The sequence below is a fragment of the Martes martes genome (assembly GCF_963455335.1).
Source record: "Martes martes genome assembly, chromosome: X".
Taxonomy (NCBI): domain Eukaryota; kingdom Metazoa; phylum Chordata; class Mammalia; order Carnivora; family Mustelidae; genus Martes; species Martes martes.
Window position 1 is genome coordinate 79,282,436 of NC_137897.1, and position 25,057 is coordinate 79,307,492.

The 25,057-nt window shown below is 37.8% G+C and overlaps 1 protein-coding gene across 1 annotated transcript; it reads left to right on the plus strand.

Moving 5' to 3' along the window:
• Window positions 1–372: 372 nt before the first annotated feature.
• Window positions 373–24,618, plus strand: FAM199X (family with sequence similarity 199, X-linked; the record flags this gene model as incomplete). Its single annotated transcript, XM_080831292.1, has 6 exons — window positions 373–936; window positions 9,966–10,185; window positions 19,433–19,582; window positions 19,829–19,990; window positions 22,866–23,132; window positions 24,448–24,618. Exons 1-6 carry the CDS (start codon window positions 740–742, stop codon window positions 24,616–24,618), a joined length of 1,167 nt encoding a protein of 388 aa, XP_080687418.1. The 5' UTR covers window positions 373–739.
• Window positions 24,619–25,057: the final 439 nt, after the last annotated feature.

The following is a 25,057-nucleotide window of genomic DNA, read 5'->3' on the forward strand; positions in this document are numbered from 1 at the left end:
GTGCTGGGCACACACTGCAGGGGCTCAATATAAATACTCACTGAATTGGGACAGGGTGGTCGAGTACGCTGGGAACCAGGGCATCTGGATTCTTTCTCACGCACTTGCAGTGTGACCTTGGCCAAGTCCCTTTTCTTAGGGCTGCCGCTTGCTGCTTATTAAGCAGTCGTGGGTAAAAAAACAGAGGTGGTTGGCCTGAAGCGCGGGGCCTTTCCAGCGCGAGGAACCCCAGATTCGACCCTTGGAGGGCGAGGGGGGGGGGCGGCGGTTCAATTCCTCCTCCGGTCCAGCAGGGGGCACAGGGTGCGGCTTCCCACCGCCTTTCTTCTCCAAGCTGGCGCCGGCGGATTGCAGCAGTTGCGAGCGGCGAGCGCGGTGGGGCGGGGCGAGCCCAGTGGCGGCTGCGGCGGCGGCGGCGCTGCGCTGCGCTGCGCTGCGCTGCGCTGCGCTGCGCTGCGCTGACTGGGCTGGGCCGGGCAGCGGCCGCAACTGGAGAGGGTTGCCGAGGCCACTAAGCCGCTGACGGGGTGGCCAGTCTGTTGCTGTGCTCTCTAGCAGCCTCTTAGCGCGGCCGGCATTCCCTGGGCGGCATCTGGCCGCGGCACTCAGCCTGTTAGCGAGCTACGGTGGGCACACCCCGGCGCGGCGGCGGCGGCGGACAGGTTAGAGTGGGGGAAGGGGCAGGCGCGGGAGCAGCCCTGGGCCACAGAGGGAGCCCAAAGCCAGGTCGTCTCCAGCCATGTCCGACGAGACGTCGGCCACCACTTCATACGAAAAGTTTCTAACCCCCGAGGAGCCCTTCCCGCTTCTGGGACCCCCTCGCGGAGTGGGCACCTGCCCGAGCGAGGAGCCAGGCTGCCTGGACATCAGCGACTTCGGCTGCCAGCTTTCATCTTGTCATCGCACGGATCCACTCCACCGCTTCCACACCAACAGGTATGAAACGTCGCTGAGGGCAGGGTCGAAGTGCCCACACCCCTGCCTCAAAAGGGAGAACGCTGGGTCTCTCCCAAACCTGGCGCTCCGCCTCGGGTCTGCGCTTCCATCGTCCCCTCCCCCACCTTCCTCCGACCAGCGCTCCTTCCCTGGCTCCTTCTCTGTCCTCCTCCCTATTTTCACTCCTGCCCTCCGATTTTCCTTTCGGCCGGCATTTTACTTGCTCCCTTTTCCCCATTCATATTTTGACCATAGCGACGCCTCCCTTTCCCCTCCTGCCTCATCTGTGCCGGGAGAATCCCAAATCCGCACCTTCAGTTTTAAGATGCATCCATGTTTCCATCCACCCGAGAAAGTTTAACCCCTTCCATTTTCCATACGCTCTAGAGATTTCGGATGACTCAAAACCATCTATGGTTCTTTTGAAAGATGGCACTTTGAAAGCTAGAATCTTCAGTTTCCTGATTTTTAATCTTCCTCACAGCCCAATTTCCACTCCCACCCCATTTTTTTTTTTTTTTTTGTGAAGCTCCAGGAAACCAGACAGTCCTTTTTTTCCCTCTTCCTTATGCACTCTTTGCTTTATCGCTCTAGGCCGTGCCAAAATCTATAAGCCTAGATCTGGAAGGTTCCTTCATGTAGCTTATCCCTTGGTTTGCTCCCCCAGTGGAGGGATGGAGCTAAGCTTAGGATGGGCTTGCTTATACAAATTTACTCAGAGGGTGCATCTCCTAACTGATTTTATTGGAAACTAGAGTGTTCTGGAGAATTCTCTCATGTAAGCATTTGAGTGTTATACCAAATGTGGGGGATGTGAAGATGTTGTACACATAGCCCCAACCTAGAATATAGGTGGATATTGGAGAGATATATACCAAGGCCTGGGAGGGTGTGTGGAGAACAAGGGAGGAGATGGGTTCAGCTATGGAAAATAATGGCATTGAATTAAGGAGTCTAGTTCTGATTTCTGATCCACAATATGAGCATGAACAAATCCTTCCACATTTTAATGTCTTTTGCATGCCCTCCCCCACCTCTTAAATCAGCCTACAGATTTACTGAGCTTCTACCAGGTACAGGTGGTGTGTAAGACATGATTCTTACCTAAAAGAAAGTTAGAGTCTGTAAACCAGGTGTTATAGTTAAATAGACAGAACAGCAGTATAACACATTTGAAAAGGAAGTGGTAGTAAATTTGTTAACGACTCTTCCAAATCTTCATTGCAAAAATGAGGAAACTGAGGCCCAGAGAGGAAAGACTAAGTTCAAGGTCATAAAACTGAGTTAGGCAAAGCCAAGATTACTTCTTTGGAGCCAGTGATGAAACTTGGAACAGAACTAATGGCTCAGATGTTATAAATGGTTGTTATAGTTTCTTAGACTGACTCACAGAAGCTTACTTAACCCATGATGTATAATGAGTGTAATGTGTTTATGAAATCAAGTGTGCTTAGGATTGTTTGCATTGGAAAACAGTATAAAATAATACTTTTGCAACTGTTATTTAAGTTTTGCAGCATTGGAGCAAGTCCTATACACAGGGAAGTGAAATGATTCCAGAATTAGCCTGCTCCTATGATGAGGGCAAGGGAGTGGGGAAAGAGGCTAAGGGTAAGCACTGCCAAAATTGGTGGGGTGATGGAGTGAAGCAAGGAGATGAATACATTTCTTACAGCTTGTTCTCTTCCTTTTTATCTTTCCCATTTTTTTCTCTTGTGTTTTTCTATTCCTTTTCTAAGACCGAGGTAAGGCCAAGGTTGTTTTCCAGAATGGGGCAGTTAAGATGGAGGAGGTTCCTGTTCAACTCCAGTTTTCCCAAGTCAAACATTTTGTCTGCTTTTTAAAAACCTCCATCTCCTACCCTACTTTTCCGAAGGCTTGGAATGGCACTAGAAGGTTTAATGTATTTTGCTTTGTACCCTTTTCAGCAGAGATTAGGGGAAGCAGAAGTAGCAATATTTACATCAGATGATATTTTTGCCCTAGGTTACCTTGCTTTTTAAATCTTTTCTCATTCTGGAATGTTCTTTCCTATCCCTCCTCAAGATGGCATTTGAGAGGACAGTATACTACCAGTCAGTTCTTTTCAGGAAGAAGCAAACAGCTAAGTCATGTATGTACGCAAAGTTTAGTTTACAGAATTCTTTTATTTTGGATTTGCATGTGTCATATCTTTTCTTCACATCACCAGTTCAAGCAGCAATTCAAAACCCAGATCTCTGTAGTTGAGTATTGATGTTCTGCTTAGGGTTTAGTCATTATAAAACACATTTTATTGGAAATAAAAACCTTGTGAGTTGGTAGATACTTGGTTTACCTTTATCTTGCTTCTTCCTTGTTACCTGATAAGAAAACTGTGGAGCTTATTTAATGCCATTGATAAGAGCCTTATGATGATGGCAGTTTTGTGCCTGCTTGTTTGCTGGACTCTGGGCTATATTTTAAATCTTTGTTAACCAAGGGATTCAGGGCACTCCTAATTTATGAGCCCTAAGTTTGAATGTTTATAATGTTCATATCAGAGTCACCTGTGACTTAGGATGACCTATCATTACTCTAGGTTCTGTGGAAAATTACATGAACACAGCCACTTTCCTAAGAATTCACACATTCCTAGGAGTATCTTTTAGGATTTTATGACCCAGTTGGGTTTGTCTGGAAGTTTGGTAGAACAACATAAATTTTGATAAACCAAGAAACTTATTTTTTAAAAGATTATTTATTTATTTATCTGACAGAGATTACAAGTAGGCAGAGAGGCAGGCAGAGAGAGGAGGAAGCAGGCTCCCCGCTGAGCGGAGAGCCCGATGCGGGGCTCTATCCCAGGACCCTGGGATCATGACCTGAGCCAAAGGCAGAGGCTTTAACCCACTGAGCCACCCAGGCGCCCTGAAACTTATTTTTTAAAGATGTGTTTATTTGGAGAAAGAGTGTGCACATGGCAGAGGGGGGAAGGAGCAGATGGAGAGAAGAGAGAATCTCAAGCAGCCTCTGTGCTGAATGCGATGCAGGACTTGATCTCAACCTGAGATCATGACGTGAGCCAAAACCAAGAGTTGAACACCTAACCAACTGAGCCACCCAGAAGGCCCAATTATTTTTTAATTTAAATGTTAATATGGAATATATGTGGTATATAAGACATTTTTCTTTGGTTTTGGGACAGGATGTTTCTGATGTAATTAGGGTTTTCTTTTAGCATTTGTCAATGGCAACCTCCACCATTATCAAAAAAGGAAGTCATTTACTAAATTGAAAAAATTATGATATTGGTAAGTGCTGTAATTAAATTGTGAGATGAAGGAGGTTAGTATGAACTACCAGATGTGTTATTCTCTTCATCTTTTAGTAATACATCAGTACTTTCACATTGAATAATTGTGAAAAGTGAGAGGATAGTGTCTCACTTTTTCTTATTTTATTAAAGATTTTAATTTATTTATTTGAGAGAGCGAGAATGAGAGAGAGAGCGAGCGAGCATGAGAAGGGGCAGGGTCAGAGGGGAAAGCAGACTCCCTGCCAAGCAGAGAGTCTGATGTGGGGACTCAGTCCTGGGACTCCAGGATCATGACCTGAGCCGAAGGCAGTCGCTTAACCAGTTGAGCCACCCAGGCACCCAGTGTCTCACTTTTGTACACCCTATTGGCAGGATAGGTTTCGTTGTTGTTGTTTGCCTTGTTTAGTTTTCTCTTTTCCAAGAATAGAGATTTTTAGCTCCTTAGAAGCAGCCCACAGGAAAGGGAGAAATTGAAAATATGAGAGAGTGTGAGATGACAGGAGATGGGTGGGATGAACTCAGAACATGAATGGAATATTTATTCTTAGAAATTACATGGAATGTTTGTTACTTCCAAGACTATAGAGAGGGTAAGAGGGATGGATAATAATACCAAGACAATTGAGATCACTAGGAGGAGAGGTGAGAATTTGAGTATAGTGAAGGGATTGTGTCATCTGCTCTGACTTGGGGCCTTGATGGCCTATTGTGCTCCAAAGTTGTAGCAGAGGTTGGGGGTGACTATATGGGGATTTTGGCAGATAAGATTTGCAGATAAATGTTCTCGGCTTTACTTTTTTTTTTTTTTAAACTAAAATTTGGGCAGCAAGCCTAGTTATTGCATTAAACTCCATTTCAATAGGATTCTTTTCAACGTTTTTCTTTTATAAAGTAGAAAGTCTCCTTTGCGAATAATTTTATGGTTATAGCTAGGATCTTAGCATCAGGTAGCTTTCTCCTACTGGAAAAAGATTTAAGGGCTTTGCAGATTTGAATAGTTCAGTGCTGAGCACATGCACACAGTGGTCATTTATGACATATTTGAAACCATCAAAACAGTCTAAAAGAATCACTCTTAAATTTTTATTACAACGGCTCACTTTAGAAAATTGGCGTATGCAAGGGCGTGTGGGTGGCTCAGTGGTTAAGTGTCTGCCTTCAGCTCAGGTCATGATCCCAAGTCCTGGGATCAAGCCCCACATCAGGCTCCCTGCTCAGCAGGGAGTCTGCTTCTCCCTCTCCCACTACCCCTGCATATATTCCCTTTCTCGCTATCTCTCTCTCTCTCTGTCAAATAAATAAATAAGATCTTGAAAAAAAAGAAAATTGGCATATACAAAACTACAAAGATCACTCATGACCCCTTTCAGTAAAGATAACAACTATCGGCATTTTGATGTTACTTTTAATGTTCTTGTTATGTTTATATATAATTTTTAAAAATCAGGATCAGGTTATATATAATTTGTGACCAGGTTTTTACACTTATATTTTAAGTGTTTTTCTTTTTAAAAAATAGTCTGAAAATATAATTTTTAATTTAAAATTTTTAAAAAATTTTTAAGGATTTTGGGGTGCCTGGGTGGCTCAGTCGTTAAGCATCTGCCTTTGGCTCAGGTCATGATCCCAGGGTCCTGGCATCAAGCCCTGTATCAGGCTCCCTGCTCAGTGGGAAGCCTGCTTCTTCCTCTCCCACTCCCGCTGCTTGTGTTCCCTCTCTGGCTGTTTCTCTCTGTCAAATAAATAAATAAAATCCTTAAAAAAAATTTTTTTTATTTGAGCGAGAGAACATGAGTGGGGGGCATGAAGGCTCAATCCCAGGACCCTGGGATCCTGACCCGAGCCAAAGGCAGATGCTTAACTGACTGAGCCACCCAGGTGCCCCTGAAAATATAATTTTTAAAAAAAGATTTTGTTCTAGAGAGTGCAAGAGAACGTGTGAGTGGGGGGAGAGGCAGAGGGAGAGAGAGAATCTCAAAGCAGTCTCCGCAGGGAGTGAGTGCACAGAACCCCACAGGGTGGTGGGGGACATCGTCCATCTCACAACCCTGAGATCATAGCCTGAGCCGAAATCAAGAGTCGAGCACCCGATTGACTGAACCACCCAGGTGCCCCCTGAAAATATAATTTTTAATGATTAAACAACACCATTATTTAGATATGTTATTTATTCCCCATATTTGGGGGGGGCATTTCTTTTCCTTTGTTGGCTACTATAAATGATATTGTTTAGATATGTTTGGACATACATTTTTTCCCAATTTCTATCTGGGGAAGTGATAGATTCCTGAAATGGCAATTACTGAGTCCAAAGGAATGAACTTTTTTTGAAGCTCTTGAGATACACACACACACACACACACACACACACACAGTACCAAATAATCTCACCGGCAATGGAGAAAAGTACTACCCACTTTGTTTTTGTTCACATTGCCTTAAAGTCATAATAACAATATTTGGAAATTATAATAGAATTTTTAAAAATCTCTAGTAGTAAAAATATTATTTTTCTATTTTGTAAATGATTGGTTTGAATGATGGTATGAACCCAGTGTTCTTACCACTGTTAATTTAAAAAAAGGAAAAAGAAAAAGAAACAAAAGCTTCTAAGAATATCCAGAGTCCTGTTAAATCTGTTATAAAGTCATGGACCTAGAAAACTGAGAAACATACTGATTTTCCTCTATATTAAGAGCACAAAACCAAGCAAATTCCTGTCTTGTCAGTGATCTAGTCTTTTGAAAAGAAAAGTCATTTTTAGGCATGGAGGGAAGCACATTTCTACTGAATTTTTGCAAGCTCAGAAAAAAATTTTCATAAAAAAAAATTACCTAACAGTTTTTCCTACCACATAACACACAGTACTTGGCCCATAGGTGATACTAAATGTTTGTTGTGGGGGTGAATGAATAAAGATTGAAAAAGCTCACATGCAATTTGAAGACACAAAAGAAAAAAAAATTGCACAGAATACAACATAGATGATGGTTTACTAGGTCTAGAAGAGTGATTACCATTTTTTAGCTTTTATATTCCCTTATTGTACATCCTGAAAAATTTGGTTAATTCTACTAGGTTTGTTGATTTTTTTAAAAATATGAGGATACTGCCTGCCTAGGAAGCATGTGATGAAACTGGGTAATATTACAAGGTATTCTAAGATGTTAGATGAATTTTAGATTTTGCCTATTTAACAAAGCGTATTGACATCCGTACTGATAGTTACTGAACCATAATAGTTTAGAGAGTGTGTGTCTGTGTGTGTTTTGATCCTTTAAAATATTCTACATTTAGCTCAAAGGAAAAAGTGCCATAAAAATGTCAAATTGCCTAAATTTTGTAAATCAAGAGCTTTGAAGTTAAGATTAATAGTACAAAATAAGATGGGGGAGTTAAAAAATGAAAAACATGGTTCAAAAAAATGGATTTAATGAGGATGAGAAACAACCTAGTAATAGGTAAGTAACAGGATTTTCTTCAGGAAGTCATTATTTCAGTATCTTATTAGTATCAGATATACTAAATAATTATCTTAAGGATTAATTCCCTAGACTGCTGCCTAAGCAATGAAGATTATCTTGTTAATAGTATGAAGCTAGTGGAAATTCACAAAAGAAAACAGATTTGTAGATTTCAAGACAAAAGTAAGCCTGCAACAAATACCACAAGCAAAGTGTTAATATTCTTAATGCATCAAGAACTCATAAAATCAGTAAAGAAAACATTAACACATAGAAAAACACTAGGACAAAATAGCTGATAAACATTTTAAAATTTGATCTTGCCAGTAATTGAAGAAATAAAAGTTGATATAAAAATGTTGTTTTTTTTTTCCAGGACTCCTGGGTGGCTCAGTCAGTTAGGCGTCTGCCTTCTGCTCAGGTCATGATCCAGGGTCCTGGGATTGAGTCCTGCGCTGGGCTCCTTGCTCAGTAGGAAGCCTGCTTCTCCCCCTGCCTGTTCTCACTCTCTCTCTAACAAATAAATAAATAGGATCTTTTTAAAAAATGTTTTTTCCCCCTGTCAAATAGGTCAAACTTTAAAAATTAAAATTCTACTGCTGTTAAGGTTGTGGTGAAATGAGCATGTTTTATATACTGCTTCAGGGAGTGTAGTTGGTGCAACGTTTCAGAAGGGCATTTAACGAAGTATGATAAGACCTTTAGAAGTGGTCATATCCTTTGACTCAGTACTTTCAAGTAATCTATCCTGAAAGATTATATATATTTTGATAAATAATTAGAAACAAAAAAGTTCATCTTGGTATTATATGTAATACCAAAAAAATGGAAACAGCCTAAATATTATTGAAGGAATAAGATTAAGTAAATCATGAGACTTTTTAATTAGTGGAATGTTATATAGGCATCAAAATGTTTTCAAGTAATAGTCATAGGGAAATGTTTAATATATAATATTAAGTGAAGAAAGCAGGATACTAAAATATGTGTATATGTGTGTGTGTTGTGCATGCCTGTGTGCAGAATGCTGATTCTATAAAAGATACATATGCACATACCAAAATGCTATGGATTAGTTATTGTTGGGTAATGGAATTGCTGGTTTATCACTCCTTTCTTATTTTAACGTCTTTGCAATGATCTTGTATAGCGTTGATACATAAAAGTTATGTAAATCTTTTTTTTTTAAGATTTTATTTATTTGACAGATCACAATAGGCAGAGAGAGAGGAGGAAGCAGGCTCCCTGCCAAGCAGAGAGCCCGATGAGGGGCTTGATCCCAGGACCCTGGGACCATGACCTGAGCCGAAGGCAGAGGCTTTAACCCACTGAGCCACCCAGGCGCCCCCATAAAAGTTATTTAAACATGCTTTGAACTTCTGTATACTTCTTGCTTTTTTCTTGCCCTGACTACCTTCTTCCTTTAGTAATAATAATAATAATAATATAGTAACAACAACAACTAACGTGTATTGAGCACTTTTTATTCTAAGACTTCTGTATGCATTCCTGTGTAATCTTCATAATAACTTGAAGATGAGAACTCAGGCTTGAAGACACTATGTTTTGCTTAAAATCAAGCAGCAGTCAAACAACAGCAAAAATTTGAAGTCAGTCTGACTTCAGAGTGTATTCATAATCACTATGCTATATGTGTTGTTTATAGATGAAGGTGTTTTACTTTATTCTTAATTTAGACAAAATTTTCTTTTTTTAAAGATTTTATGTATTTGTCAGAGAGAGAGAGAGAGAGAGAGAGAGACAAGCAGGGGGAGAGGCAGGCAGAGGGAGAAGCAGACTCCCCATTGAGCCAGGAGCCTGATGCGGGACTCCATCCTAGGACCCTGGGATCATGACCTGAGCCGAAGGCACAATGCTTAACCAACTGAGCCACCCAGGCAGCCCTAGATACAATTTTCTTTTAAAATATTTTATTATACAAATTTTTAGACAAATACAAGTGTAAAGGGAATAGTGTAATGAACCTCATATATCCATCACCCAACTTAACAGTTATTCACATATGGCAATATGTTTTATAGCACTCTTCATTCCTTATTCCCCTTATTATTTTGCAAAAAATCCCAAATATATTTCACTCATAAGTGTTTTAGTATACATCTTTAAAAGATAAGGGCTCCTTTGAAAATAATCACAGTATCATTGTCATACCTTAAAAATATATTTACATTCTTCATAAATGTCTTGAATGTATCTCCTATTAATATCTTAAAGTTGTGTGGATTCTGGAGTTCCTGTTGTGATTTCTTTTGTGTTGTGTTTTTAAGGTGGAATTTAACTTCTTGTGGAACAAGTGTTGCCAGCTCAGAATGCAGTGAGGAGCTATTTTCATCAGTTTCTGTTGGAGATCAAGATGATTGCTATTCTCTGTTAGATGATCAAGACTTCACTTCTTTTGATTTATTCCCTGAGGGGAGTGTCTGCAGTGATGTCTCTTCTTCTATTAGCACATACTGGGATTGGTCAGATAGTGAGTTTGAATGGCAGGTAGGTTTGTTTTTTTCCCCCTTGTATTACCATTATTACTCCATAAATAGAATAATGAATTTGTATTTTGATATTTTCTTCCCTGGCAACATTAAGAATTAGATGGAATATGTATCCTTTTTTGGACTAATATACAATTTAGGCTTCTGATGCTACAGATACCCTTTTGTGGATTTTCATGTGATTTAATACTTGTATAATGTTCCCATTAGTATATATCATCAGTACTTTTCTACACATGCATCCAAGCAACTGTGTTCTTCCTGCATTTATAGTAAATAGCCTTTGTGTCCTTATGGACACAATATCCTTGTATCAGGGTTATGTTCTATATATCTAAGATCACAAACCACTGTTGTCAGAAATATAATTTCTCATTTTGTAATCTCTTCATAGTAGAGCTGTTTTTTGCCCTACAGTGTTTTGTGTGTGTAGCATATATGCCATGTAAAATGGCTTTGTGGCAAATTGTTTGGAAATTCTGCCTTATAATGAGTACAGTCTATCAGAAAATGTAAATCATGTTATTGCAACATCCATTTTCTGATTGTAAAAGACAGTAACATTTGAGGAAGCTTTCCTTGCATATGGCTAATGTTAATATTCAACAGATACTTGAATGCCTGCTATGTTTGAAAGCCATCCAAATCTTGGAAGTTAAATTCCAAAGGAGGAACCAAATATTATTTTATTTCAAACATTTTCTTATTAAAATAGGAAGATAGACTGGCATGAAGTTAAAAACAATTCTCCAAGTCCCACTCTGCTGTGGTTACCACTGTTAAGAGCTTGTGCAGATAACAAGTATGTTTGCACAGTGTTAAAAACACACAAATGGAATCATATTTCAGCCAGTTTGGCCCTTTGCTTTTATGCAACTAACATCTCATTCTTTTCAATAGCTATATCACAATTTATTTAATCTATTCTCTAATAATGAATATTTAGATTGGTTTCAGTTTTTTCTTGTTATAAAAATGCAGCACTGAAAATTAAGAGTTTTTAAAGAGGAAAAATAATCTAAAACACCTCTTTTTATATTTTATATTATTTCAGATGTTTCTATTTTATGTACAGTTGTAAATATGATTTGCATAAAAAATTAAAATATTTTTCACTTTTGAAAAATTGAGATAAAATTTGCTGTTTTGATAATTTTAAAGTGTATGATTCAGTGATTTTTAATATATTCACAGTGTTGTACAGCCATCACAACTATCTAATTCAGGTACATTTCTGTCACTCTAAAAAGAAATCCATACCTGTTAGCAGATACTACCAATTTCCCCCTGCCTTCATCACCTCCATCACCTGGCATCCACTAATCTACTTTATGGGTGTGCATTTTTACATGTCATATAAATGTACTCATATAATATGTGTCTGGCTTCTTTCACTTGGCATGTTTTCAAGGTTCATCCATGTTGTAGTGTGTCACAGTACTTCATTTCTTTCTTAGCTTAGCTGGTATAACGAATACCATAGACTGGGTGGCTTAAACAACAAATATTTATTTCTCACAGCTCTAGAGGCTAAAAGTCCAAGTTCAGAATACCATAATGGTCAGATTCTGGTGAGGATCCTTTTCCTGGTTTGCATATGGCTGCTTTTTGTTTTATCTTCACATGCAGAGGGGAGAGAGAGCAAGCTGTGCTCTCTTCATCCCCTTATAATTATGGTCACCAATCCCATCATGGGGCATCTACCCTTATGTAAATGTAATTATCACCCAAAGCCCTACCCCCAGATCCTCCAAACTGAGGATTAGGGCTTCAAGATAGGGATTTGGTGGTGGTGGTGTAGGGAGGGTGCACACATTCAGTCCACACCAATTCCTTTTCATTGCTAAATAGATATGGACACATCACATTTTGTTTATCCATTCATCTGCTGATGGTTGGTTTCCAGTTTGCAGCTGTTATGAATATACTGCTGTGAACATTCAGATACAAGTTTTTATATGGATGTATCTTTTTTATTATTAAAGTATAGTTGACATACTGTGGATGTATATTTGTAATTCTCTTGTACATACACTTAGGAGTGGAATTGCTGAGTCATGTGATAACTTTATGTTTAACTTTTTGAGGAACTTCCAAAGTGTCTTCCAAAGTGGCTGTACCATTTTACATTTCCACCAGCAATGTATGAAACTTCTAATTTCTCCATGTCCTTGCCAAAACTTAGTATTGTGTGTCTTTTTGATGACAACCATGCTACTGTATATAAAGGGGTATTTCATTTTGGTTTTAATTTGCATTTCCCTAATGAGTAATGATGTTGAGCATCTTTTCATGTACTTATTTTTCATATGCTTGCTGGTGATTGGTGTTCTTTTTTGGAAAAATGTCTATTCAAATCCTTAGCCCATTTTTAATTTGTGTTGTCTTTTATTGTTGAATTGAAAGTTTTTTATATGTTATGGCTACTAGACCCTTACACATGATTCACAAAGGATCTTTCCTGTGGGTTGTCTTTTTACTTGATACTGTCCTTTGACACACAAAAGGTTTTAATTTTAGTAATCAGTTTATTTTTTTTCAATTCTGTGCTTGTGATGTCATATTTTAAAAAAACCATTGCTTAATCCAAGGTCATACAGATTTTCACCTGTTTCCTTCTTAGAGTTTTATAGTTTTAGTTTTTACACTTAGTCTTTGAACCATTTTGAGTTATTTTTTGTATATGGGAGAAGATGGGGGTACAAATTCATTCTTTTGCATGTAGATATTCAGTTGTCCCAACACCGTTCGTTGAAAAGACTATATTCATTGCTTATTGAATGGTCTCGGTACCCTTGTGGAAGTGAATTGGTCATAGATGAGTAGGTTTATTTCTGGACTGTCGATTCTGTCCCATTAATATGCATGTCTATCCTTATGCCAGTACCGCACTGTTTTAATTACTCTAGCTTTATAGTAAAGTTTGAAATCAGGAAGCATGAGGTTCTTTGTTCTTCTTTATTAAGATTGTTTTGGCTATTGGGGATCCCTTCTGCAATTCCACATGAGTTTTAGAATCAGGCTGTCTATTTCTGCAAAAAGGGCGGTTAGAATTTTGGTAGGGATTGCATCAAATCTGTTATTTTAATGTCAAAGCCTTGTACTTCCTTGGTTCAGTTTATTCCTACATATTTTATTCCTTTGATGCTGTAGAAAATGAAATTGTTTTCTTAATTTCATTTTTGCATTGTTCATTGCTAGTGTGTAGAAATAAAACTGATTTTTGTATATTGATTTTTTTTTATCCTACCACTTTGCTGAACTCATTTGTTAACTTAAATGATTATTTTTCTCTGTGTGGATTCTTTAGAGTTTCTGTGTTTTAAATCTTGTCATCTGTGAATAGAGATAGGCTTTCTTCTTCCTTTCTAGTCTGGGTAGCTCTTTCTTTCCTTGCTTAGTTCCACTGGCTAGATGACCAGTGCAGTGTTCAATAGAAGTTGCAGAAATGGGCATCCTTGTCTTTTCTGAACTTAAGAGAGAAGCATTCAAGTTTTTCACCATTGAGCATAATGGTAGCTGTAGGTTTTTCATAAATGCCTTTCATCATATTAAGGAATTTCCCTTCTACTCCTAGTTTGTTCGTTATTTTTATCTGAAAGAACTATTTAGATTTTGTCAAAATGCTTTTTCTGCATTTATTGAGATGATCATGATGTACTACATTGACTTTTGTATGTTGACTCACCCTTATGTTCCTGGAATAAATCTGAATTGGTCATGTTTTATGTTCTTTTTTATATGCTGCTGCATTTCATTTGTTAGTATTTTGTTGAGAATTTTTGCATCTGCATTCATAAGGGATATTGGTCTGTAGTTTTCTTGTGATGTCTTTGTATTGCTTTGGCCTCATAGAATGGGTTAGGAAGTATTCCCTTCTCTTCTGGATAACGTATTGTAATACAATTTTCTCATTTAACATATAAACTTTTTCATGACCTTCATAATAACTCTTTTAGTGACTGTATAATATTCCCAGTACTATTCCTGGCACTATACTATTCCTGGTGTCAGAAATTGTGAGACCATTCCCCTTTTACATCTGTTTCAAAATTTTTTCTACTACTGGTAACACAGCAGTAAACATCTTTGTGTGGTTACCTTTTTATTCTGTGCCTCATTTTTTTAAGTGCACACTTTGTATTTAAAATCAGATTGTGCTGAGTGAAATAAGTCAAGCAGAGAGTGTCAATTATCATATGGTTTTGCTTATTTGTGGAGCATAAGGAATAACACGGAGGACATTGGGAGATGGAGAGGAGAAGGGAGTTGGGGGAAATTGGAGGGGGAGACGAACCATGAGAGACTGTGAACTCTAAAAAACAATCTGAGGTTTCTGGAGGGGCGAGGGGGGGAGGTTGGGTGAGCCTGGTGGTGGGTATTATGGAGGGCGCATATTGCATAGAGCACTGGGTGTGGTGCATAAACAGTGAATTCTCGAACACTGAAAAGAAATTAAAAAAATAAATAAAAATTAAAAATAAATAAAATAAAATCAGACTACTACAAAGATTCTTAATAAAGATAATTGGATGGAGTTCTGATAATTTTGAGAATTATTTTTTCTGATTATTTTCTTTGATTTAGAGTTCTTATCTATAATGTTACAAAGTGGCAGATGTTTTTTAATTTTAATTGCTGACTTCTTTGCTCATTTCATGAATAGTTAGAGTGGAAAACTATCCCCAACCACTCACTATTAATGTACATGACTGACTAGAACATTGGAATAAAAACAAGGCCTGCCTTAGTAATGTGTTTCCCCACTTCTGAAAGTGGAGTGTGGGTACTCTGTTACCATGGATATTTGCTATTTAAATATTCTGAAAGGTTTAAAATGATCTCTTGTCTTTGTGGGACCTTGTAATGATGTGCAGTAAATTATCCAAGAAGATAATTACAAATTATGTGTTAGGATTAATATAGATTAAAATCGTTAACTATAACTTAAAAATTCCTAGTACCTCTGTTGTGATTAAAAACTACATTTAAAACTTTTTAACAGATGTTTCAGTTACTACTAAAGTAAATATAAAGGATTCATGGGTTCTCTGGGAAGAGAAATACTAACTACTTGATAAGGCAGGATTTTAACCTTACAGTGAAGTAGCATCAAAGCATTTTGCTTTCTTAATAGTCTTCTTTGCTTGCAGTCCTTTTATTATTAAAGCTCTATTTGACTAGTGTTAGAGCTTGAGAAATTATTTTACTGTTGAGCAGGGAACCATAGAAAATTTAAAGAGTGAGTAATTCAGCTGTCACACTTGAAACCTAAAGGTGCAATTTGAAACTACACATCAGTTGTTACAGAAATGAGCTTATTCATAAAATTTTGTTGCATACTGCAGAAGATATGGCAGAGATTTGATTTAATTTTCCCTACTTGTCACAATTACTGATTATAATATATACTAAATATTATTGTCCATGAAAAACATGGAATAAGAATTATTAAACATTTTTAGCTTGAGATATAAAATGGAATATTGCTTGTTTAATAAATATACAGGAGCTCATGCAGTTAATTCTGATGTACATCTGCAGCTCTGATCCCGTATCTCCAGTTGACTACTTGACATTTCCACTTGGATGACCTTATTATTTAATGTACCTATTATCTGATGCCGAGTCCTTGATCAGTAATGTAACTTCCTTACAGTGTTTCCATGGAGAAAAATAGACTCTGCTTTGTGACATGTCTTACAGTGTAGTGAAAAATGAGTGTTGTCATTTTGAAGGACATTTGCACTTGGTTCTTTCATTATCACTACAAACTTTCCATATTCAGTTGTGTTCTTCTCTCATTCCAAACTACCGGCAAGGCAAGACATCCCAGCATAGTTGAAAGCAACCAGGCTTGTGTTCCACTTTGGATACTGGCACTAGTCATATAACCCTCCCTAGACATCATTTTTCCTTATTTGTAGAATGAGGGTGTTGGGCTAGAAGGTCTATAATATTGCCTCAGGTCTCTTGTTACAAAAAATTGAGATCTTTTAAGTGCATTACCCCGTATGAGTTGTATGACTGAAATTTGGCCAGTTTTCTTCTGGTTTCAACAAATGGTCATCTGACTATCATCCATTCAGTTATCAAACAGCCTTGTCAGGGCATCTGGCTGTCTCAGTCAGAAGAGCATGCGACTCTTGATCCCAGGGTTGTGAGTTTGAGCACCATGTTGTATGTTGAGATAACTTAAAAATAAAATCTTATAAAAAAGCCTTGTAAATCATTTTTCATTTGAAATTCTCCCTATTTATTCCCATTTTCCTTCACATTTTTTATTTATCTTAGTCTAAGTCTAGATCAAATAAGAATTTCCTGTCTGATTTCCAGCCTTCCCTTATTCTATTTTGTCCCTATACTGCTTTTTAACTCATCTTTCCTTAAGACTAATTTCATCAAGCTTCTTCTACTTAGAAAATGTTACTGGCCTACTTCTGCATATCATGTAACAGCTTGTTCATCCACTGAGCTTTCAGTCCCCGAGCACTGATTTTCTGTTTTAATTATATTAGTCTCCTTATCCTTAACCTACTTTTTAAAAAAAATTGTGGTTTTACCAAGTTAGTCTCCTTACTTGAATGCCTTCTCCTTTTGCACATTCTGTGATTCTGAGAGTACCTTGTGAAATTTCAGCCACTTTAGCAATATGTGGCATTCTCTAATGGCTTATGCTACCTTTTATCAGGGTACAAAACAATGGAAAGAGATGGGAAAAGGAAGACATCTGTTTATTGTGTGTTGCCTTGTGCCAGACCTATCACCTCATTTAAATTTCTCAACAATCCTTTGAGATGGGTGACATTAACCATAACTCTGGGGCTCAAAGAAGCAAACTAACGTCCACAGGATAACATGGCTAGTGAGCAGCAGAACTGGGATTTGAACTCTGGCATCTTTTCACTTCTCCCTGAAAAAAAAAATAGCCAAAGAACCACTAGTTGCCCTCTTTACCTCACCCCCACCCCCAACATACATGTAAACAGAACCAAAGGCACAAATATAAGTGCTTAATATATACTCTGTTAACTAGCAGATGTTCACTAAAGATTTAGGTGGAAATTGTTCTTAAATTTTGAGAGTATACATATTTTGATAGTGCCATTACCTAATATATCAAAGGAGCTTGAAGTAGGAGAGGACTTTCATCTGTTACAGACTGTTTCATTTTGTTTTAGGAACCCCAGGGAGCTCTTTAATGTAGTATTGTTGTGATTTGAAGTCTTTCAAAAGGAAAATAGCAAAATATTTTCTTTTTTGACATTAAAGACTGAAAGATGGCCTTCATCTATGCATTCAGCAATCATGCTTTCATGACACTGACTAGATATAATAGATTACATCAAGGCTAAGAGTGAATGAACAATTAAAGCAGTGTTAGTTAATGAGATTTTTAACGGAAGTCATACAAATTGTTGGTAGTCATTTATATACTTGGACTCATCAGTGACTGTTAAAATGAAAATGTGGTTTTTAACAGTAGTAGCTTAGACAATTTCATTCTAAGAATTGTGGTCACCTTGCATGGTGATCAGCCCCATTTTTGTATCTTTGTTTGTTAGTCCCTTCTGTACAATTGACTCCCCATCGCCTGGTCCCCTTGTAGCTCTTCTAAGCTTTAATCCTGCAGCTTTAACTCACTGCTAGATATTTCTGTTGATGACCTGTCATTTCAAACCTGGCATTTGTCGTTTGCTATTTTGTATAATTGTATGTTTGTGTTATAATATTATCTTCCCCAGTAGAGTATAAAGTTTTTGTATAAGGACCATGACTTAAAATCCTTTGACTCCCCTGTACCTATTAATGAGTGCTCCAGGGAGAGTAGGAGACCAGATGTGTGTGATTGCAATAATCTTCATGGCTAAAGTAGCTTTTCTCTTTTGGTAACTTCAAAAGCCTAGTAATCATCCAGAGTTCAGATGCAATTGCACAGGACAACAACAACAAAAAGGTAGTATTTTGTACCTTGTAAAAATGAAAGAATTATCTTTGAAAATTATGTACTCCTTGTAGAAGAAATTATGTTTCTGATGAATGACTTAAACTTGTTTATTTTTAAAAGTTTATTTAAGTATCTCTCTACACCCAGTGTGGGGCTGAAACTCACCACCCTGAGAACAAGTGTTGCATGTTCCTCCAACTGAGCCAGCCAGGTGTCTCTAAACACATTTATTTAAAATTAAGCCCATTCTGACTTTTGGAGGTGATAGATATGTTTTTTACCCTGATTGTGGTGATGGTTTTATGGTTGTATGCGTATGTCCAAAGTTCTCAAATTATATATATTAGATATGTACTCTTCTTTGTATCACTTATAACTCAAGATAGCTGTTAAAAAAATGAAATCCATTCTAACTGTTTTTTTTAAGGGATTTTTTTTTAATTTAACAGAGATCACAAGTAGGCAGAGAGGCAGGCAGAGAGAGAGGAGGAAGCAGGCTCCTCACTGAGCAGAGAGCCCGATGCGGAGCTAGATCCCAGGACCCCGGGACAATGACCTGAGCTGAAGGCGGAGGCTTCAACACACTGAGCCACCCAGGCGCCCCATTCTAACTGGTTTTTATTAAGCAGTGTAAAATTTTAGCACATTTATTTGGTGTTCATCTCACTTTAAATAGATTTTCTGTGTATCAGACTTGCTTGCTTTTCTCCTTGGTCTACATGTTGTCTCAGCATTTTTCTAATTTTTCTTAAAGTTTTTCTAATTTTTCTAATACTTCTGATCTTTAAGGTGGTTTGCTCTATATTAACAGCATATTTTATATTATTTTAATTGCCTTGTTGTTGATACTGAGTTGAGCACAAGGGCCATGGTTTGTCTTTATATTGACAGTGTCTCCAGCATAGTGTTGGGCAAAGAGCCAGGTCATGGCAGATCACTCTCATCTCCTGAAATGGAGACCAGTGTTCCTCATTCATCATGCTGTGTGAGCCCTAGCCTACATTCACACTGTGAATTAAAAACCCTAAGGGTGATTGACTCTTAAGTTAGTATTTTATTAACAAGTCTTGATTATGATTTTCAGCTTTTGGAGAATATCTCATTGAATAAATGACTGTTTACAAAGACTGTGTTGATATTGCTGCTTTGTCTAAAATAGGAATGAATCAGAATTAATGTCTTCTCTTTCTGTATTTGTCATTAAAAAGTCATTTTAATCAATATGAAATATGTTGTGGGGTTTAAAATGTATTTTTGAAAAATTTTGCTTTTCCTACCCCTTCTTATTTTTATAAAGTTACCAGGCAGTGACATTGCCAGTGGGAGTGATGTACTTTCTGATGTCATACCCAGTATTCCGAGTTCACCTTGCCTGCTTCCTAAAAAGAAAAATAAGCACCAGAATTTAGATGAACTTCCTTGGAGTGCAATGACAAACGATGAGCAGGTAGGGATCTTGATGTTCTTAATTGAAAGCATATATACGGAGACTCTGGGAAGCTCAATGTATTGCCTATATAAAGCTACTGGGTAAATGTGGATTGCTCTGTACAATCTGAGTGGGGACTTTAACTGTTTTGTAGGGAACAAATATCACGTTAAGTGCTTTTATTTGAAACACATTATAAATGACACACTAAAATACTAGAGGTTTTGGCACTGATCTTGTTTATTATAATTTTTCATCACATAGGTGGAATATATTGAGTATCTGAGTCGTAAAGTCAGTACAGAGATGGGTCTTCGGGAGCAACTTGATATAATAAAAATAATTGATCCTTCTGCTCAGATTTCCCCTACAGACAGTGAGTTTATTATTGAACTTAACTGTCTCACAGATGAAAAACTTAAGCAGGTATGTAAAGAAAATAGAAATTTTACAGCTGTTAAGAAAATCATCATTTTATAGTATGTAGACTTGAATAATATTTTAAAATACACAAATAATTAAGGTCCAAATCACTGCTGTGAAATATAATATGGGAAAAAGTGGTGGCAGTAATTGAGAGCACATGGTTGTAAGGTTTTAGGTACATCTCACCTGGCAGTGCCTTTCTGAGATCATGTGGATCTAGAACCTTCTTTTTAGTTGTGTAGGCTTTGCAACTTAATTTTACCACTTAAGGGGTGGTTATGCTATTTATTTATTCTAATTCACCTTAAAAAAGAGTGATTGACAGAATCAGAATACTGATTATTGAGGGCTATCTATACTTGAGTGAACATCTGAATTGGGGGATTTAAGTTGTCTTATGGAGTAATTGAGGCTGGCTAGGGTAAAATGTAATTTTCCTTTTGCTATGCTGAATATACATTTCTGTTGTCTTCTAAATAGTCTGTACTGCTCTATTTTTTTTGGTACATAGTTGAATGAATACTTATGTTCTCATTTTTTAAAAGTTTTTTTGCATTTATCATCATTTGTAAAAATTTTATTTCAGTATTTCTCTCAACAGGTATACTATAATTTTCTACATTCCAGCTCATTTTTCAATAGTATCGAAATTGGATCTTCCATTTGAAGATAGTTACCATGGGCCCCTAGCTAAGATTTAGGAAACACCCTAATCTTAGATATAATCAGCAACTTACTTAAATCATATTGAGACCTTTAAAAAATGCCTAATCTGATTTGTTTTAAGGTTAATTTCTCTGAGCATTTTTTTAAAAAGATTTATTTATTTATTTGAGAGAGACAGAGCGCACGCAGCGGGTGGGGCAGTGGGAGGAGAAAGAAACCAGCAGAGGGCATGCTTGTGCAGAGCCTAACTCAAGACTTGATATCATGACCCTGAGATCACAACCTGAGCTAAAACCAAGAGTTGGACACTTAACCGACTGCCACCCAGGCACCCCTGAGTGTTACTTTCTTATAATCCTAAATTCTGGAAGCCTATAGCCTTCCATTTGCTGATTATATTTTATATGTTTTAAAATAAAGCTCCATAATATATATTCTAGAATTCTGAACACTGTCAATTTTTCTGGGACTTGTTTCTACATTTAGAGATTTCTCTCATCCTTTATAGTCTACTTATGTATATCTCTAGCACTTTTTATTTGATTTATTTATTTAACAATATTAAGTATCTATTAAATATTAGGATACAAAACAGTTCAAAAATGATCCTTGTCTTCACAGAGCCTACAACTCAAGAAAGCCAAACAGATCAACCTAGTTTATAGTCCAGGTTCACAAGTCTGTATTCAATAAATGTTATTTTTATTTCTTTATAATTCGTCTTTTATTGTCACTATTATTTAAGCATCTATTACAATCCAAGTTCTTTTTTTGGTACATTCATCAAAAGCAAGAAATTAACATAGATACAGTACTATTAAATAATCTACAGACTGTATTTAGGTTACACCAGTTTTTCAACTAATGTCTTTTTTTTTTTTTAAGATTTTATTTATTTGACAGAGCTCACAAGCAGGCAGAGAGAGAGGAAGGAAAGCAGGCTCCCGCTGAGCAGAGAGCCCGATGCGGGGCTCGATCCCAGGATCCTGGGATCATGACCTGAACTGGAGGCAGAGGCTTTAACCCACTGAGCCACCCAGGCGCCCCTAAGCTAATGTCTTGTTTTATCCCAGGATCCAATCCAACATTTTTTTTACAGTTTTTATTTAAATCCCAATTAGTTAACATACAGTGTAATATTAGTTTCAGGTATACAGTTGAGTGATTCAACACCTGCATACAATACCCTGTGCTCCTCATAAGGGCCCTCCTTAATTCCCATCACCTATTTAACTCATCCCCTCACCCTCCTCCCCTCTGGTAACCATCAGTGTATTCTCTATAGTTAAGAGTCTGTTCCTTGGTTTTCGTCTCTCACTCTTTTATTCCCTATGCTCACTTATCTTGTTTCTTAAATTCCATGTATGAGTGAAATCATATGGTATTTGTCTTCCTCTGACTTATTTGAGTTAGCATAATACTCTCTAGCTCCATCCATGTCATTGCAAATGGCAGGATTTCATTCTTTTTGATGGCTGAGCAATACTCTATTATATATATATACATACTCCATCTTCTTTATCCATTCATCGGTTGATGGACATTTGGGCTCTTTCCATAATTTGGCTGCTGTTGATACTGCTGGTTTAAACATGGTGGGGGAGCATGTATCTCTTCAAATTAGTATTTTTATATTCTTTGGGTAAATACCTGGTAGCGCAATTGCTAGATCATGGGGTAGCCCTATTTTTAGCTTTTGGTGGCACCTCCATACTGTTTTCCAGAATGGCTGCATCAGTTTGCATTCCCACCAACAGTGCAGGAGGATTCTCCTTTCTCCACATCCTCACCAACACTTGATGTTTCTTGTGTTGTTGATTTTAGCCATTCTAACAGGTGTGAGGTGCTACCTCTTTGTAGGTTTTTTGTAAGAATTTTTTATTTATTTGAGGGAGAGAGTGAGCAAAGGAGAGAGAGAGAAAACACAGCAAGGGGGAGGAGCAGAGGGAGAAGTAGACTCCCCACTGAGCAGGGAGCCCAGATTGGTGCTCGATCCCAAGACTCCAGGATAATGACCTGAGCCGAAGGCACACCATTAACTGACTGAGCCACCCAGGCGCTGTTCATTGTAGTTTTGATTTGCATTTCCCTGATGAGTACATCTGTAGCACTTCTGATAATGTCTTACATTATGTACAATATTCTTTTTGCCAGTATTTTGAGGGAGAATGTTGAGGAATGACACTGACCAGTTTTTGTGTGTTCCAAGGTCAGAAACTATATCAAGGAGCATAGCCCTCGCCAACGGCCTGCAAGAGAGGCCTGGAAGAGAAGCAACTTTAGTTGTGCAAGCACCAGTGGAGTGAGCGGGGCCAGTGCCAGTGCCAGCAGCAGCAGTGCCAGCATGGTCAGTTCTGCAAGCAGCAGTGGGTCCAGTGTTGGAAACTCTGCTTCAAACTCCAGTGCCAACATGAGTCGAGCACACAGTGACAGCAACTTGTCTGCAAGTGCAGCAGAGCGGATTCGGGATTCAAAAGTAAAATGTCTAATCAATACAAAACTTTACCTTTCAATATTAACATTAGTACTCCTTCGTATAAATTTCTTGAAGAGTTAAAATTATCTTGCTCTCTGAATGCCTGTGGGTTTTGGCTTTAATTGAACAAGCAGGATAGTCTGCTACTGAGTAAAGCCCTTCCAGCTGAGTGCTTTGAAATACTGTTTTGACCCACAGCTGTATCACATTTAATTTTACCTGATTTTTGTGTCTGTTTTAAGTAAGATAAATTGATGGAAATAGTGAGTGACTCTCAAGATTGCAGTATTGGCTGCAACTCACTACTGAGCGGATCTCACTATGTTGCTGATGTTGCTGTCTATTAGCTCCTAAGAATGTTCTGCATGTCGCGCGCGCACGTGTGTGTGTGTGTGTGTGTATTAAATGTTTTCTTAGTGTTTTAATCTCGAATGTTTGTTCTTAGATCTTTTAAAAATATAATAACACCTCTAATTTCTGTCTATTTACAGTTGAAGAATTCTTCGTAATACTTTTGGGCACATAAAAAAATGGGGAGGTTTAATAAGTGTTTTTAGAATGGTTTTGTGATGCTTAGGTAAGTTCGTTTCCTTGCAGTGGTGACAGTTTGGAGCCAACTTAAGGATAAAAAAGGTATCTCTATAACTCTTAACGGAACCCAGTGGGTGACTAAGGAGATACACATTCCTTCCTTCCCTGGCTCTTACCAAAGTAGCAGAAACATAGCCAGCTTTGTTGGTTGCCAGGGGATTCCTTTGGATATGTGGTCATTCCTTTTTTCCATCAGTTTACCACTGACAAGGAATGGAGTACCCACTGGGTTTCTAATGGGCTTTTAAGATGGTATTTGCCTAATGTGGAAAAGACATGATTCTTTCCCAGCCATTGTAAAATTGCTAGTGCTTTTGGATGAAAAACACCTGAAAAGTGTAAGGATTAGAGATATTGGCAACGTTCTCTACATTGGTATTCAGTATTGTTTATTATATGTTCACTCTGCAGTTACACCAATGTACCTTAATTTTGTAAAAAAGAAAAAAAAAAGCTTTGAAATGACTGATTATCCATAACTAGGCAAAATGATCAGGTTTCAGTTCTTCCTAAGATTCACGGGTCAAATACTATAAAAATAGAATCTTGAAGAATCATTTTCCAGTCTAAGCCAATGGCTCACTTACTGGAACCAGGATCATCCTGCAGAGGAATTTGGACATCTCCAGAGATTCTGAAAATACAGAATTTGATCCATAAAATATTCTGGGGGTGGATATGCCAGAACTGAATCTTACTGATTTAGAAATTTTTATTTTGACAGAAGCGATCCAAGCAGCGGAAGTTACAGCAGAAGGCTTTACGCAAGAGGCAGCTGAAAGAGCAGAGGCAGGCTCGGAAGGAGAGGCTCAGTGGGCTCTTCCTTAATGAAGAAGTGCTGTCCTTGAAAGTGACTGAGGAAGACCACGAAGCAGATGTAGATGTTTTGATGTAATAAGGGTGAATTTATCAACGTTCTTTCTAAGTATTTAAGTATTCTACCTTTGTATTTGTTTACATGCATCTTGACCAAACTTTTGGTTAGAACTGTGTACTATTAATAATTTAGGCCAGTGATTCTTAGCAGGTGGTCCCCGGACCAGCAGCTTCAGCATCACCTGAGAAGTTGTTAGAAATATATACTACCAGGCCCCATTTCAGATGCAGTGAATCAGAAACCATGGGGGAGTGGCACCCAGCATTGTGTTTTAACAAGCACCAGGTTATTCTGCTGCACCCAGCTCTCATTTAAAGAACCACTAATTTAGTAAATGTCTTGACTATTTAGACTTTAGGGTGGTTTAAGTGGGCTTTTTCAAGAACTAGTACTTTTACAGTTTAGGAAATTTCAAGGTACTGCTGGCAAGTAGTTTATTATGTCAGTATAGGTACAT